The sequence below is a fragment of the Pleurodeles waltl genome, chromosome 10 (assembly GCF_031143425.1).
Source record: "Pleurodeles waltl isolate 20211129_DDA chromosome 10, aPleWal1.hap1.20221129, whole genome shotgun sequence".
Classification (NCBI taxonomy): Eukaryota; Metazoa; Chordata; class Amphibia; order Caudata; family Salamandridae; genus Pleurodeles; species Pleurodeles waltl.
This window is the reverse complement of record NC_090449.1, coordinates 89,511,492-89,528,833: the sequence shown is the minus strand read 5'-3', so window position 1 is coordinate 89,528,833 and position 17,342 is coordinate 89,511,492. Positions and strand designations below refer to the sequence as shown.

General features: G+C 43.9%; 1 protein-coding gene across 3 annotated transcripts in view; it reads right to left on the bottom strand.

Moving 5' to 3' along the window:
- TRRAP (transformation/transcription domain associated protein) overlaps window positions 1-17,342 on the bottom strand; it is a 1,102,174-nt gene that overhangs the window by 834,795 nt on the left and 250,037 nt on the right. For all 3 annotated transcript variants that reach the window (XM_069209830.1, XM_069209829.1, XM_069209828.1), the window contains exons 25-26: window positions 16,271-16,468; window positions 12,584-12,844 (exon numbers count right to left, since the gene is read on the bottom strand). In XM_069209830.1, coding sequence (XP_069065931.1) covers window positions 12,584-12,844; window positions 16,271-16,468 — 459 coding nt within the window. The remainder of the gene's footprint in view (window positions 1-12,583; window positions 12,845-16,270; window positions 16,469-17,342) is intronic.

The window sequence follows — 17,342 nt, the reverse complement described above, 5'->3', positions numbered from 1 at the left end:
CCCTTGTAACTGGTACTTCTAGTACCAAGGGCCCTGATGCCAAGGAAGGTCTCTAAGGGCTGCAGCATGTCTTGTGCCACCCTGGAGACCTCTCACTCAGCACAGACACACTGCTTGCCAGCTTGTGTGTGCTAGTGAGGACAAAACGAGTAAGTCGACATGGCACTCCCCTCAGGGTGCCATGCCAGCCTCTCACTGCCTATGCAGTATAGGTAAGACACCCCTCTAGCAGGCCTTACAGCCCTAAGGCAGGGTGCACTATACCATAGGTGAGGGTACCAGTGCATGAGCATGGTACCCCTACAGTGTCTAAACAAAACCTTAGACATTGTAAGTGCAGGGTAGCCATAAGAGTATATGGTCTGGGAGTTTGTCAAACACGAACTCCACAGCACCATAATGGCTACACTGAAAACTGGGAAGTTTGGTATCAAACTTCTCAGCACAATAAATGCACACTAATGCCAGTGTACATTTTATTGTAAAATACACCACAGAGGGCACCTTAGAGGTGCCCCCTGAAACTTAACCGACTATCTGTGTAGGCTGACTAGTTTTAGCAGCCTGCCACAAACCGAGACATGTTGCTGGCCCCATGGGGAGAGTGCCTTTGTCACTCTGAGGCCAGTAACAAAGCCTGCACTGGGTGGAGATGCTAACACCTCTCCCAGGCAGGAATTGTCACACCTGGCGGTGAGCCTCAAAGGCTCACCTCCTTTGTGCCAACCCAGCAGGACACTCCAGCTAGTGGAGTTGCCCGCCCCCTCCGGCCAGGCCCCACTTTTGGCGGCAAGGCCGGAGAAAATAATGAGAAAAACAAGGAGGAGTCACTGGCCAGTCAGGACAGCCCCTAAGGTGTCCTGAGCTGAGGTGACTCTAACTTTTAGAAATCCTCCATCTTGCAGATGGAGGATTCCCCCAATAGGGTTAGGATTGTGACCCCCTCCCCTTGGGAGGAGGCACAAAGAGAGTGTACCCACCCTCAGGGCTAGTAGCCATTGGCTACTAACCCCCCAGACCTAAACACGCCCTTAAATTTAGTATTTAAGGGCTACCCTGAACCCTAGAAAATTAGATTCCTGCAACTACAAGAAGAAGGACTGCCTAGCTGAAAACCCCTGCAGAGGAAGACCAGAAGACGACAACTGCCTTGGCTCCAGAAACTCACCGGCCTGTCTCCTGCCTTCCAAAGATCCTGCTCCAGCGACGCCTTCCAAAGGGACCAGCGACCTCGACATCCTCTGAGGACTGCCCCTGCTTCGAAAAGACAAGAAACTCCCGAGGACAGCGGACCTGCTCCAAGAAAAGCTGCAACTTTGTTTCCAGCAGCTTTAAAGAACCCTGCAAGCTCCCCGCAAGAAGCGTGAGACTTGCAACACTGCACCCGGCGACCCCGACTCAGCTGGTGGCGATCCAACACCTCAGGAGGGACCCCAGGACTACTCTGATACTGTGAGTACCAAAACCTGTCCCCCCTGAGCCCCCACAGCGCCGCCTGCAGAGGGAATCCCGAGGCTTCCCCTGACCGCGACTCTTTGAACCTAAAGTCCCGACGCCTGGGAGAGACCCTGCACCCGCAGCCCCCAGGACCTGAAGGACCGGACTTTCACTGGAGAAGTGACCCCCAGGAGTCCCTCTCCCTTGCCCAAGTGGAGGTTTCCCCGAGGAATCCCCCCCTTGCCTGCCTGCAGCGCTGAAGAGATCCCGAGATCTCTCATAGACTAACATTGCGAACCCGACGCCTGTTCCTACACTGCACCCGGCCGCCCCCGCGCTGCTGAGGGTGAAATTTCTGTGTGGGCTTGTGTCCCCCCCGGTGCCCTACAAAACCCCCCTGGTCTGCCCTCCGAAGACGCGGGTACTTACCTGCAAGCAGACCGGAACCGGGGCACCCCCTTCTCTCCATTCTAGCCTATGCGTTTTGGGTACCACTTTGAACTCTGCACCTGACCGGCCCTGAGCTGCTGGTGTGGTAACTTTGGGGTTGCTCTGAACCCCCAACGGTGGGCTACCTTGGACCAAGAACTGAACCCTGTAAGTGTCTTACTTACCTGGTAAAACTAACAAAAACTTACCTCCCCCAGGAACTGTGAAAATTGCACTAAGTGTCCACTTTTAAAACAGCTATTTGTCAATAACTTGTAAAGTATACATGCAATTTTTATGATTTGAAGTTCCTAAAGTACTTACTTGCAATACCTTTCAAATGAGCTATTACATGTAGAATTTGAACCTGTGGTTCTTAAAATAAACTAAGAAAAGATATTTTTCTATATAAAAACCTATTGGCTGGATTTGTCTCTGAGTGTGTGTACCTCATTTATTGTCTATGTGTATGTACAACAAATGCTTAACACTACTCCTTGGATAAGCCTACTGCTCGACCACACTACCACAAAATAGAGCATTGGTATTATCTATTTTTACCACTATTTTACCTCTAAGGGGAACCCTTGGACTCTGTGCATGCTATTCCTTACTTTGAAATAGCACATACAGAGCCAACTTCCTACACCTGCCTTCCAAAGAACTCTGCTCCAGCGACGCCTTCCAAAGGGACCAGCGACCTCTGAATCCTCTGAGGACTGCCCTGCTTCGACGACGACCAGAAACTCCCGAGGACAGCGGACCTGCTCCAAAAAGACTGCAACTTTGTTTCCAGAAGCAGCTTTAAAGAACCCTGCAACTCCCCGCAAGAAGCGTGAGACTTGCAACACTGCACCCGGCGACCCCGACTCGGCTGGTGGAGAACCAACACCTCAGGGAGGACCCCCAGACTACTCTCCGACTGTGAGTACCAAAACCTGTCCCCCCTGAGCCCCCACAGCGCCGCCTGCAGAGGGAATCCCGAGGCTTCCCCTGACCGCGACTCTCTGAAACCTAAGTCCCGACGCCTGGAAAAGACCCTGCACCCGCAGTCCCCAGGACCTGAAGGACCGGACTTTCACTGGAGAAGTGACCCCCAGGAGTCCCTCTCCCTTGCCCAAGTGGAGGTTTCCCCGAGGAAGCCCCCCCCTTGCCTGCCTGCAGCGCTGAAGAGATCCGTTGATCTCTCATAGACTAACATTGCGAACCCGACGCTTGTTTCTACACTGCACCCGGCCGCCCCCGCGCTGCTGATGGTGAAATTTCTGTGTGGGCTTGTGTCCCCCCCCCGGTGCCCTACAAAACCCCCCTGGTCTGCCCTCCGAAGACGCGGGTACTTACCTGCAAGCAGACCGGAACCGGGGCACCCCCTTCTCTCCATTCTAGCCTATGCGTTTTGGGCACCACTTTGAACTCTGCACCTGACCGGCCCTGAGCTGCTGGTGTGGTGACTTTGGGGTTGCTCTGAACCCCGAACGGTGGGCTACCTTGGACCAAGAACTGAACCCTGTAAGTGTCTTACTTACCTGGTAAAACTAACAAAAACTTACCTCCCCCAGGAACTGTGAAAATTGCACTGTGTCCACTTTTGAAATAGTTATTTGTGAATAACTTGAAAAGTATACATGCAATTGAAATGATTCAAAGTTCCTAATGTACTTACCTGCAATACCTTTCAAACAAGATATTACATGTTAAATTTGAACCTGTGGTTCTTAAAATAAACTAAGAAAATATATTTTTCAATAACAAAACCTATTGGCTGGATTTGTCTCTGAGTGTGTGTACCTCATTTATTGTCTATGTGTATGTACAACAAATGCTTAACACTACTCCTTGGATAAGCCTACTGCTCGACCACACTACCACAAAATAGAGCATTAGTATTATCTATTTTTACCACTATTTTACCTCTAAGGGGAACCCTTGGACTCTGTGCATGCTATTCCTTACTTTGAAATAGCACATACAGAGCCAACTTCCTACACCAGTGCATAGCAAAATGGCTTCCCTGCACTTACGTAGTCCAGTGGATTGCAATTAGAGTTCGTAGGGGGACCTCTGCCCACACACAGACAGGGACCTGCACCCTACCCTTTGGGCTGGAAGGGCCTACCATAGGAGTGACTTACAGTGACCTGGTGTAGTGACCAGCAGTGAAAGGGAGCATGCACCATTTCACGCAGTCTGCAAATGACAGGACTGCAGACACAGTTAGCATGGGCTCCCATGGTGGCATAATACATGCTGCAGCCCAAGGGGGAGTCCTGGTGTACCAATGCCCGCAGAACCCAAGTACCATATACTAGGGAATTACAGGGGTACATCAATATGCCAACTGTGGGGTGTAATGGATACCTAGACAACCACATTTAGAGGAGAAAGCACAATCCCTAGAGTCTTGGTTAGCAAGATCCCAGTGAAAACAGTTTAAGCACACTGACAACAGGCAAAAAGTGGGAGTAATCATGCCAAAAAGAGAGACTTTCCTACTCCTAGGGTACCATTTACCATGGACTTACAGGGGTGCCAAGGATATTGCCAAATTGGGGGAAACAATTGTGAAGTTTTGAGGAAAGAACATTGGCACTGGGGACCTAGTTAGCAGGAACCCAGTGATCTTCAGTCAAAGTTGCATCAAATACCAGACAAAGTGGGGGGACTACAGCAACAAAAACCGAATTTCCTACACTGCCCTTTTATGACACTCTTCGATGGGAGGAAGATCAAGTTCTGAGGTGGAAACCATAGACGGTGTCTCTGCTGGATAGAGTATGCAGCCAACCTCAAAAACATAATTAAACTCCATTTTGACACTAACAAGGGCACCGCAGGAGATATACTGTCAAAATGGGAACTTTCCAAATGTAATCAGAGGATTATTCCTCAAAATGAAATTTGGAGTTAGCACCCTCAACAGGTCCATAGTAGCCTCGGGAGAGGCATCTCTGTACCTCTCCTGAGGCTGCTATGACTTTGCCACACAGATAGCAGTGGCAGTTTGGATACTGCGGGTCAGAACGGGTAGAACATTTGAGACTGTTTGATCATCAGTAATGCAGTGACAGACAGCACGACGAGTGAGACAATCTGGGGTGCCTACTAGTAGAGTTAACAATATACGACGGAATGAGTACTCCAATCTTTGCGCTATGGACACCTGAGGGACAAAGTTTTAATACTCAAGATGATGTAAATATGGAACAGCTCTGATAGGCAATAAAAGACCAGGGTCCCTGGAAACACTGGGGTGTACAAACGAAGACCACTACTGTAATCTTCTAGGAACGCTATTGTAGTATCTTTTCCTAAGCCTTACCGGGATCACTTAGATATATATCCTGTTATCGCCCGATCTAGGCGCAAAATGTTCCCAACAATACATGACGTGTGACTAGGTGTCTAGCAGTAGAGGGCGACTTGATGCATATGTTCTTGAACACATTCTGGCCCTATCCCCTTATTAGGCCTTACTTAGAACGGATGCTTAATTATGTTGACCACTTAATGAGAAGGAGATTTGACCGCAATGCTAAGACTCACCTCTTGAGGCTGATGAAAAGCTCAAATAAGACCACATCAGTCTATAGGTTTTCAAGCCTCACTCTCATATTTGCCAAATGGGAAATGCAATGAAATGGAAGTCTAGCCATGCTCCACAAGCATCACCCAATGGGCAGTAGCTAAATATAGTTATGAAGACAGCATGGAGCCAGAGAGAGAGGGCAACAGGTAACTAAATGGGACAAAATTACCCTTAATTTAACCAGAATGGATAACAATAAACCTCCTCCTAAGGATGTACAGCAATTTGCAACTTTAGAAGGGAAAATAAATTTAACAGGACAAAAGGACCCCACCCCCCAAATAGGTCTGGGCTGTATGCAGTACTGGGGCAGTAGGAAAAGTGTGTGAGTGCACACAGAGGGAGAGGGAGGCCCTCATCCATCCAGTTAGAACTAAGGACGGAGACCATGACAACTCCTACCCAAACTAAGCTGGAGTTGGTTCAGGTGTCCCATATTGGTATGTGATTACCGCAGCAAGAGAGTAACACAGCTCCATCAAAACAGGAAATATCTGTGTAGAAATAACACTGTGCCTTTGTGAAACTAGTGCCTTTTGTTGTTACTGAATAGTACTTTGTATGTCGTTGACATAACCACATTTATCTTAACACAAACAGCAAAATATGTATAACTAAAAAGTAAGGAACTGGCTTCAGGAGCTACACGCATGTAGGTCTGAATGAAGCAGCCTCATTTACTTCTCCGTTTAGCTACTTGGCAGGCTTTGAATGTATGTATATATGTATGCATTGTGCACATCAAGTGGGTCAAATGGAGATTGCACAAATACAATTTACTCACTGGGTCACTCTAGATAGAGGCAAGCCTTATGCAAATCAGTACTGCTCCTTCTCATCCAGGGAACAATACAGACTTTTCAGACAAAAGGCCTGACACTGTCATCTCATGCAGATAGGCACTATAGCCCAGAAATTAGGCTTCCATGACCATATTAGTCTGCGCTTGTAGAGGACTAAACACATGAGCAACCATGAGACTGGAGTGGTCCACCAGTGCATTTCTGAGTGGGTCGATAAAACTTGTGCCAAGAGGCTCCAGTGGATTTGTAACTATTTCAGTTACAAACACCTCTGGAGGGCTCCCATCTGCCATCTGGAACCAAAAGGATGCACAAGGTCATGAGGCCAAGCAGACAAAAGGTCTGCGGGACCGTGAGTTGAATCTGAGTCCAAAACCTTGGAATCATTTGGAGATCAATGATGATCTGAGAAGGAAAGGCTTTCATGCATGTCATGTCTAGCTCTGCAGCTGTGAAGATCGAGCTCTATAGGCCTGAGCTGGGACTTTTGGGGGATCACTGCACAGCCCAAGTTGTGGACAAGACTCATTATGTGGTTAAGATGTTCCTCAACTAGCACCACAGACTCCACCTTCACCAGCCAGTTACCCAACTGCTAAAATATTTGGTCTCCTGACCGCCCCAGTTCAGCAGTTACAACTGGCAGCACACTTAGCAGGAGGCATGGTCATTAGCCCTAACAATATTATGAACGGACAGAGCCAGAACCCCATGGGAAACCTAAGGAAATTACCCTTGGGAATCTAAAGTACATGTTTTTGAGATCCAGGGATGCTAATCAATCTCCTGCATTTAAGATCAGCAGACTTGGCCCACAGACATCTTGAACTTATTCTGTCAAATGAAGAAGTTCAAATGTCTGAGATTCAGCATGGTCTCATGCCTCCATCCTTCGTGAAGACCAAGAAGTAAACGGTGTATAATCTGATGCTTCTTTCCTGCAGCTGCACCACCTCTATGGTCCCTTTGCTCAGCACGGAAAGAGCCATTGTCTCTAGAATCGAGGTGTGAGATGGAGAGCACAACATATTGAACAGAAGGCAGTCCAAAGGGAAGAAGGCGATAAAAAGAAGGTTAGAGTGTAGCCATTGTGGATCAGTTTGGTATTCCATTGTCTCCTATTTGGATGAAAAGCAGGACACACTCCATTTCACCGGAAGGTGACAATGCATGTGGTGGTCCGAGATATTAAGGCAGCAGAGCAGACCAAGAAGAGAGCACACTGGATCTGCTGCCTGTGATGTCGACCTCAGATCCATCCATGCCCTGAAAGGAAAAAATACATCTGCCAAGGTGTCTGAATCAATTGAAAGGACTGACTTTGTTGGGAATGCAGAGATCTGTAATAGACCCTACATTTCCTATAATACTGAAGGAACTGCTTCGCTAGTGCGATAGGATCCTGACTTAAGCGTTCCAGTGAGAAGTCAGCTTACTATGTGAAAGCCACTCACCATAAAAGGGCATAACCATCAGAGTGGCCTGGACATCTGCAGAAAATCCAGTTGCGCTCATGCAGGCCTGGTGTCAGTGTAAGGTCAGTGTTCAAGAACAGGCTACAGTATCCATGGACTCCAAAGCGCACCTCAGGATCTGCTTTGAAGCATCCAAGAGATTAAAGAGCAAAAAGGAAAATGGCTTCTTTGTGTGTTCCGGTAAGCTAACCACCACCAGTCTGGCAGATTCTCACAAGACACAGACATAGCAGCCTAAAATGCATTTGGCATTCACCACCCAAAAAGTGAAACTGCAAAAACCTTTGAGCCACTGGCATCTAGTGCCTTGTCTCCCTTTCTAGAAGGGCTGTAGACAGTTATTGAATGTCAGTTTGGAAGACGAAGCCAGAACCCTCAAGCTGTCTGGTGACAGATGTGATACGAAGTTTGGGTCACTGATGACGGGAGGTTTGGGTCACTTAGACCTGGCTTATTGAGTTTGAACTAGTGGGCCTCAGAAGGGATTTCCCCAGCGGTCATGACATATTCCAGTATTGCCTTGTTAAATGGGAGCGAAGGATCTGCAACTGAGGAAGTAGTTTTCCATCAGAGTGTTACACTTTGGCCCCTTGGAGGGCCAAGTCATTTTCAAAGATCCTGCAGCATTACCAACTACTCTAGTAAAAGAGGATACTTTCTCTATAGGATAACCCAGGGAAGTAAGGAATGCTCTCTTCTGAAGAGGTATCTAGATCACAGGCATTTTATAGGTTAAGATAAGTGCCGGGAGTAAGGAGGAAGAAGCAGTTTGGCAGACCCAGTAATGACGGATCAAATCGCTGCAGCACACTCCAGGGCGACGTTTTAGATGGTGCTTCAGTCAGTGCAAAGGTGCCACTGTGAGTTTTGTAAAACTGGCTCCAGCTGTCCCTCAGGTACCAATGTAACAGGTGCACAAGAGAAGCTCCAGCATAGATTGGGTGTAGCAAGCAGACTGAATGTGGCTGCTTACATACTGTGAAACCACACTTCGAGTACTGCATGACAGCTGTGGTGGAGGCAAGGCTTGCTGAACATCATTGTCCAAACCCAATATGAAGAATGTCATCCTCTGAGCTCGAACCAGAAAGGGCTTCCTACGACAGCTCTAAACTCTGCATCAGGTTCATCGCTGTCCAAAAAGCCCCGCGATCTGGTTGGTAAAAAAGGGTATGATTAGGTACCAGTCCAGGTACGGTTGTAGATGAACTCTTCTCTGGATATGGTTACTACCAATGCCATCACCTCTGTGAGCATCCTTGGTGGAGTCAAAAGGACGAATGGGAACAACAAACTGGTAAAGAGCTAATCTCCCAGAGTGACACACAGAAATTGCTTGTGACATTTCTAGATTGAAAGGTGAGCATATGATCCTGTAAATTAATTGTGGTGATCAGGATTTTTTACTTAAATGTCCTACAGATCAGGTGAATGGGCAATGCATTAAATCTCTTCTTCTTGAAGAATATGAAAACAAAACTAAGAATGAGGATAGGCCTGGATGCTCCCTTTTTAGAATCTTAAAAGGGAAAGAAGCACCATCCTTTCCATTTCTCTACTTGAGAAGATCTTTAGGCTGCTATCTTAATTAGAAGCTAAATATGTTGGCACCGGGATGCTTGTGTTTGTGCAAGGGATAGAGTGGAATGGGGAAAAAGCAGGAGGCTTGTGGGAAACTTTTTGCAAAATGGAAGGGTATTGTCCCAAATGAAGTACTTATATACAGCAATGTTCACCACAGCTACTGCTCTATACGAGTGTAGTGAATTATATAATCAATACATCATAAAGAATTCACAAAAAATTATTACTGTGTAAGCCAGAAAAAAAAAAAAATAATAACATGAGCACACACGTAAATAAGAATTTGATCAGATGAGACAAATATAAAAAAACGTTTTTTTGCAAGTGTGCCATGTGAAAGGTGAACACAGTTCCGGTGATAAAGATATAAATTCAAAATGTAATCAACAAGAAGCATGACAGACTGTGTAGGCACAAAAATCACAGAGTTTAATTACTTACCATTTCATATAGTTCAAATGCAGTATTCTTTATTTTTTGTGCACACTCTGATGCTCTCTCAAAGTGGGTTTCCACCAACATAACCCTGGGTCACTCCTTTCTGACTACCCAGTTTTTGGCCTTTTACTGAGCCTCACTCAGAATAAGTTTAAGGTGAACGGACGGAGTGCTAACCTCCAGTGTCTGCAGTTTAAGATCAGACTATGGGCTGGTTCCACATGAACTTGTGAGCTCACAGGTGTGCAGGCTGCATGTGTGAGACTACCGTCTTGAGCAGCCTCGTATCTGCACTCAGGTAGCTTGTCGTAGAAGGGCCGCTTCAAGGATTGGTACTGACCTGGAGTAGGCCTAATAATATGAGTGGGCAGTGGAGTGATGATGACACAATAGGATTGGCCAGGTGTGCCCTGGCTTCTTGAATTTTCCATCCACACTTAAAAATCCCTGCATAAGGGATCGACTGATGAGAAGTCACCGGACCGGGGAGCGGTGACAGCAAAAAAATGCCCAGTTGGAAGGAGAAGCCACCTGATGTCCCTGCCAGAATGGACTGGAGGACTTACATTGCAGCTGACTCCAGGACAAGGATGGTCTCTCAATAGGCAGGGTACTAGTCCCCTTAAACAAGCTGAAGCACAGCTACAAGATTGGATCTGCTGGAGAAACCTTAACTGTTCCCCGAGGTCTTCCGTACACTGGACCCTGCTCTGCTGCTGCGATATGGAAGATAACCCTCAAGCATGAGAGAGCCTCAGGAGCACATGCAGTGGATAGATCTTGGCACAGGGAGTAGTGAAATCAAGGTACCCACGAAAAGCGGCCTCTCAGAGGCCAGAGAAAAGGCTCTTGGTGCCACCTGGGAAAAAAATGAGTCCAGGATCATCACAATCGTCCCCACGAGGCCGAAGTTGCTAGCAGTTAAAGCTGGATTCCCCGGGGACCACTACAAGATCTAAAACAATCACTGGGCTGGGATAGGGCCCGGCAGTCAGTACAACTTTATTTTTTATCCCTTTTGGGGAAGGTGACATGCATGCAACCCCTCCTCCGTGAGCACATTTTGCCCACAGGGAACCTCTCCTTCAGGAGAAGCAGTATTGTCCTCCTGTGTGTGGGAGCCAAAGGAAGACTGGCTCCATCCATGGTGGAAAGCACTCTGCTGGGGCTCCCAAGGTTTACTGAGTATTGAAGGAGTCTATGTCACTTAGTCACCAGATAAGAGTGATAAATATATTGAAAAATATGTTGATAAACCCTTACAGTACAAACAGCAGTAATTTGGAAAAGCCAATAAACTGTCTGCAAATCAGCACAAGACTCTCTTTGAAAGAAAGAATTGCTCAATAGCTGAAACAGAAGATACCCCCACACCAGAAAAACCGGTGTACCACTCCAAACACCACCCAGCAAAATCAATTCAGTAGTCGGAAAATTGTGATGGCAGCTAAGAGGCAGCACAATGAAGAATATGCCTTGAGTCAGGAGAGACTGTCCCAAAAGATCCACAGACTTCATTCCAAAACAAATCACTAAAATCATCCACTGGTGTGCATATGGTGCAGCATGCAACTGGAGTCTATGTGGGTCTGTTTTATCACTTGCTAGCAACTCGCCAACCCACAACTGATGTTTCTACAAGCACCAAGTGATGAAGTATTGTTAAGGCGAAAAAACAAAAATACGTGCACTATCCAGAGCGACCACTTTATCCATATCAACATTAAGAGCCTAGTGTGCATTGTGGTAGCCACCATATACCAGTATGTAATTGCGGTATCTTCTTGAGTCATCTCACTCTTCATTCTCTAACCCACATCCTGGCTGTGGTTATGAAGCAAAACAAAACTTGTATGCAAAAATCATTATATGGGAGAAGGAAGAAAACTAAAGTTGTGGTGAAAAATAAATGAAACTTAGAAAGCACAAAGTAAATATGAACATGCTCAACTATAAAGAAAAGTGGAACATTCAAAATAGTAACTGGAAAGTTACGTCTTAAAAATCTTAGTGGAGCATAGGAAAAAACTAATACCCAGAGAGTTTCATAGGAAAAGTAAAAAAGAGACAGAAAGAAAGAAATGACAGTGTAGCAGGGATTTTATAGACCCTTCTGCACTCTATCGCCCTAACCAAAACGACAGACATTACAGATGGTAAGACTATAAAAATGTTCAGCTATTTTAGAAAGTAAATTGTTGAGGGGGAGATTCTAGTCTTGACACAAGGTGAAATACGGAGAAGTAAATGAAATGAATAAACATTTACCATACAAAAAAAGACCTGCATACATTCATTACTCTAAACCTGCAATTGGAGGCTAGGCATGCAGTTTCAATTGCTTCAAACTGTAAAATATTCATAAATAACTGACTATGTAAAAGTCTGAGATTTTACAACATATTTCTCACATCACAGTTAAATGCAGAAAGAGAAAGGCCGAACATGGAGTACACAATTGTCGTTTCTCCACTCTTACAAACATGGTATTCACCATAAAAGAGAAATCAAGCTCAAGTGGTTTATAGAAATCATTTTTCTAACACATTACACTCAAATGATGAGATATGACTCTCACTATTTCTAGAGAACAGAAAGGTATGCAAAGAGGTAAAGCATAATACTATGAGACATCAACCACAATGATCTATTTAGTTACCAGATCAGGAAAGGTAGAAGAGGGAATTAACATCTCACTTCAAAGTAAAAACAGAAGGGAACTCGACAGAAACATGACAAAATAACAAAGGGACTGACCTAGTAATATTTAAAGGAAAACAATTGTTTACAGACAATTACATCATAACGAAATAATTTCTCATTAGTCATACCTCCTTGTGTGGCTCCATAATGACAGTAACACTCTTCCCAGTGACTTGTGCTAGCACTTGTAGAGAATGCATGGCTTGCTTCCTCACTGTAGAGTTGGGGGAAGTCACCTCTCGAACTAGGTCATGGGTCACATGGTGAAAGGACTTTTCTTGTGCCACAAGTATCTCTTCAGTCTTCTCTTCATCCTTTAGTGGAGTTGCACAACGAACCAAAAGCTGCTCCAGGGTGGTCTTAGCCATAGCAACTGCTCCATTAGAGACCTAACATCAAGGACAAGTTCAGATCCAATAGTATGACTATCCAGTGGTTAGACATCGTTCATTCATAAAACAATTCAACATTTTAAGGAAAAATATTGCATAAACAAAGCATAAATCTGAATGTAAGTGAAGTTAAACACTAAAAATATTTCACTGTAATAAATTAACAGAGCGGAGACCCATAAAAAGAATGCTTTGTGGTCCCAGGGCAGTCAAAGGTTACAAGGAGTCAACGGTGACAATGTTCCTACCATTTCAAACCCTAACGAAGCACCTTAGCACTATAGTTTCATCTAAAATGGAGTTTAATTCCTATTTATATCATGTGTTAACCAAGATCAATTGATTTTACTAATACTATAGGTATTATATGCTTACTTATAGGGTCTCAGCCAGCCTTTCAATCCATTGGTATGTTAAATGAGTCATTCATGCGTTTCTTCAACCCACTACAACAAGGCCCGCCCGACCTTTACATGTGATCCCTGGTCATCGGCAGCACAGGGCTGCTGTTTGCTTGACATTCAGAAAGATATTAAATTAATGGGCTAGCATTTATTTATGGGTTAATAGAAGATAAAGAAAGGAAATAACTAAGGTGTTCTGCACAACTTAGCTTTAGTAACACTCATTTTTGGGAGACATCTAGTAACAAACGTGAAAAAATAAGGTAGTCTTCAAAATTCAAAACGTGTATTTCATTAACATGCAGAAGTGCTTCATTTTAGTAACTCAGATTAAATTACTGCATTGAGAACTATTTTTTAAAGTGACACTTAACACACTTAGAAGTATTCATGCTTCTCCCCACCCTGTCAACAATGTAAATAGTAAACTAAGAGGAATGACAGCTATGTGCACCCATTGGGTGACCTAGGATGCTATTATATATGGACAATAGGACAACCAGGGTCACTGGAATTATCTGTCTGGGGAAGGGCAAATTATGTAACAGGTTGATTAAATTACGTGGCGCAAAAAGGCAAATTATGCACTGTAATGTGGCACATTATGTGAAAAGTATTACTTCATTTTTTGTAGTTCTTACACTTAACACTGTCTGGGCGTAGGATTGTTCCTCATTAGTACCCGTTTAACACCCAAACTGCTGCCTTTGTAGTAGCTTTAGAACCGTTTGATCTAGAAACAAATTATTTTTGTTAAAATCTGCAGATTGTGCAGATGACCGATTATGTGGCAAATCTATAATTATGTGAACAACATCGTTCAATCACATAATTCCAATGGCCTTGATCAGTTTATTAAATCAAACAGAAGGATATGTAGAGCGCACATCCAAAGGTCTTGTATTTCGAGGTCCTCATACGAGATGATGAAGAAAAAGGAGGTACAGTGAAATAAAACAATTGCCTAGAAAATTCCACATTTGGTCAAGTGTGGAAGCTGGGATTGAATCAAGATTTTCTGGTTTCACAATGTGCAATTCAGCCTTTAGATGTACATGCTTTGCTTCTGCTACACCCGCCCTACATCCAACTCCACAACCCCACCCAACTGCCACCCTGAATCAATACAGCCCTTGGTCACAGCACAGGCCAAACATTTTAGCCCCTCGGAAAATGTGAGTACCCTGGCACCAAAGCATACAGGATGGTGTAACAGGTCAGCCTAATTTAGCAGCTGGATAATTTCACCATGATCGATGGCATACTCCTTTGTCACGAGGAGCACATCCACACACACATACAGCAGTTCTCATGAGTGCCAGGGACTACTGTGGCAATGTGTGCATTTCGAGAGCAAAAAAAAAATAATTAGCTTCAGTAGCTCTTTGCAGCCCCCCAATCCAGTAAAGGGATGTTATTAGCATCCACTGAGCTCTTAAAAAGATCTTGGAATCAAATGTATGTGAATGATCGACATTGACCAAAGTGGTCTGCATCAGAGATTAACTGATTTTTAGATTTAGAGATCTATGGCCTGAAGGAAGCATAAAATCAAGGTTTAAGACCAAACCAATAGATTGGAAATCAATTTGAGAATTTACAAGCTAGCGTTTTTATTACTCATGCACAGGTGAATATGGTTTGTAAGACACAGACTACAGTGACAAAATACAGGATTATGGCTTCCAGCGTAGCATAATGAATACTGTGCCCTAAACAACAGCAGTTCCCCCTTGCTAGAAAGGTACCACAAACCAGACATTACCCTCTACCTTTAATGTGCTGTAAAAGCTGACAAAGTAAAAGCTATCTTAACAAACAGGTGCATAGAGACCATAGTAGGTATCAAATTAGTGTCCTCTGTTTGCCTACAATGAGGCACAGACATCAGAGATTGCTTAGTCGTCTCTTATTAGGCTCCTGAGCCCCAAAGTTTGTTCCAGGCCACCATGTAGAGAATTCAGATTACCAACAAACTAAGCACACAAAGTTATTACATTTAGGACCCAAAACATATTGGCATCAAGAAAAACATGCTAGCTAAAACTAAAAGTGCACTTTATCCAGATTATTGATTGGCTCAAACTGTGACCTTTTTCTGTGTGGTTCAAGCACCACACCATTTTACATTAAAGTGAGCAGTTCCTTATTTAAAGTTAGTAGGCTGCTTTAAGGAGGTCATCTCAAGCCACAGACATGACAGTGTATCATCCTTTTAGATAAGCACATCTTTATTTAACAATAGCTGAATCCAATATGGAATCTAAATACTTGCATGTTCAAACTAGGTGGAAGCAGCTGGAAGACGAGGTGTACAAACTGCACTGTAATCTTCTCCCACAAGAAAAGTTATTTTTCCCAAATATCAAACTGAATTACTTAAACTGGATATTGTAATAATGACTTTTTGACCAGAATGCAGTTGCTATTTTGTACCAATAATTCATAAATATTGATGGATATTCCTAGTCTAGAAATCTGCATTCTGGTGCAATTAATGCAAATATGAAAAGGTACTTTACATCTTTACCATTTCAAGGGTGACCAAATATTGTACAGTGGGCAGCAGTAAACCTTGACCCACAATTTTCACTTAATATTAATGAATTAAAAATTAGAAAGTCTAGGTTAGCACCCTCTTCTCACTGAACACAGTTTGATAACACATTTCAACTGTATGCAATTTCAAACAACGTGAAACATTCACAAGCAAAGATTAGTACCTGGTGCACAGCAAACATCCATCTTTACTTTGTATAATGGACCAGTACGGTAAAGTCCTAAAGCAGTTTAACATACACTAAAATCTAAGCAACCTGTAGCTTTAATAGATGAATAACTGAGGATAGTTTAACAAATCAGCCTGAACAGCAGTAATTCAGAACTTCTTCAGCATGTTTAGGGTATACAATTGGTGCTGTAATTTGTTAACCGTGACACAGTGTGATAACCCATCAACAGAGTGCAAGGCATTAGAAAAACACAGTTCTGTTTTGATTCAGTGTCTATATAAAAGTACCTCTCCAGTTAGGTCCATCATGACGAAAAGGAGAGCCTTGAGGAAGGTTTGCTGATTCTGAAGAACCCAAATCAGTGGTAGGCGCTCCATCAGGAATTTAATGGACACAACACCACCCAATTTAGCATACCATGCTTGTTCATAACAGCAGGCACATAGACGTTCCACAATGTAGGAAAACAGTGGTAGCTGGCAAGCCTGAAATAAAGAAAAGATGGTAGCATATAAAACTTGCACTCTGAAGTCCTATCGCAACCAGAAGTTAATCCACTCAGGAATAAGTTCTATCAACATTCTAGTGTACTGATTTCCAAGGCAGCAGAAGTTACACATGCCTTCATGAATGCACCATTTAATATATGAAAACTGTCACTGCATCATTCTAGCCTGACTGTTTAGCATCACTAAACAATTCAATGTGTGTTAATGTATAAAGGCCAGCCTTCCATTATGACGTGAAAGCCTTAAGATGGCACTTTACATTTTGAACCTTTGTGTTATTTAACTTGCCAAATACAGTAAAAAACACATACAAGGAAGAGACTTAGGGCCTGATTCTAACTTTGGAGGACGGTGTTAAACCGTCCCAAAAGTGGCGGATATACCACCTACCGTATTACGAGTTCCATAGGATATAATGGACTCGTAATACGGTAGGTGGTATATCCGCCACTTTTGGGACGGTTTAACACCGTCCTCCAAAGTTAGAATCAGGCCCTTAGTATATAACTAAATGCGAACATCATGCAACTCTTTGTAAAACTAGTTTGGTAATTAAATGATGTGGTCCAACATACAATGTTTTAAGCTTCAATCTGGAGTTGAAAAAGGTAGTGCATCCCCCAACAAAATAGAGGAGATCAGGAGAAACCCTCAATGTAGTAGGCATGTATACTGCACCAATAGGGACATTTTCTTAGACCGCTAATCTATGCACTAAAAAGACAGAGTGAGCTCTACCTAAGGAGAAGGACCACAGTCTTGGTAAAAATGTATTACTGCACTAAATCTCTCAATTAGGGCAAAATGTCTTTAACAAAACTTTGTAGTCAAGGCAGATCTAAAAACTACA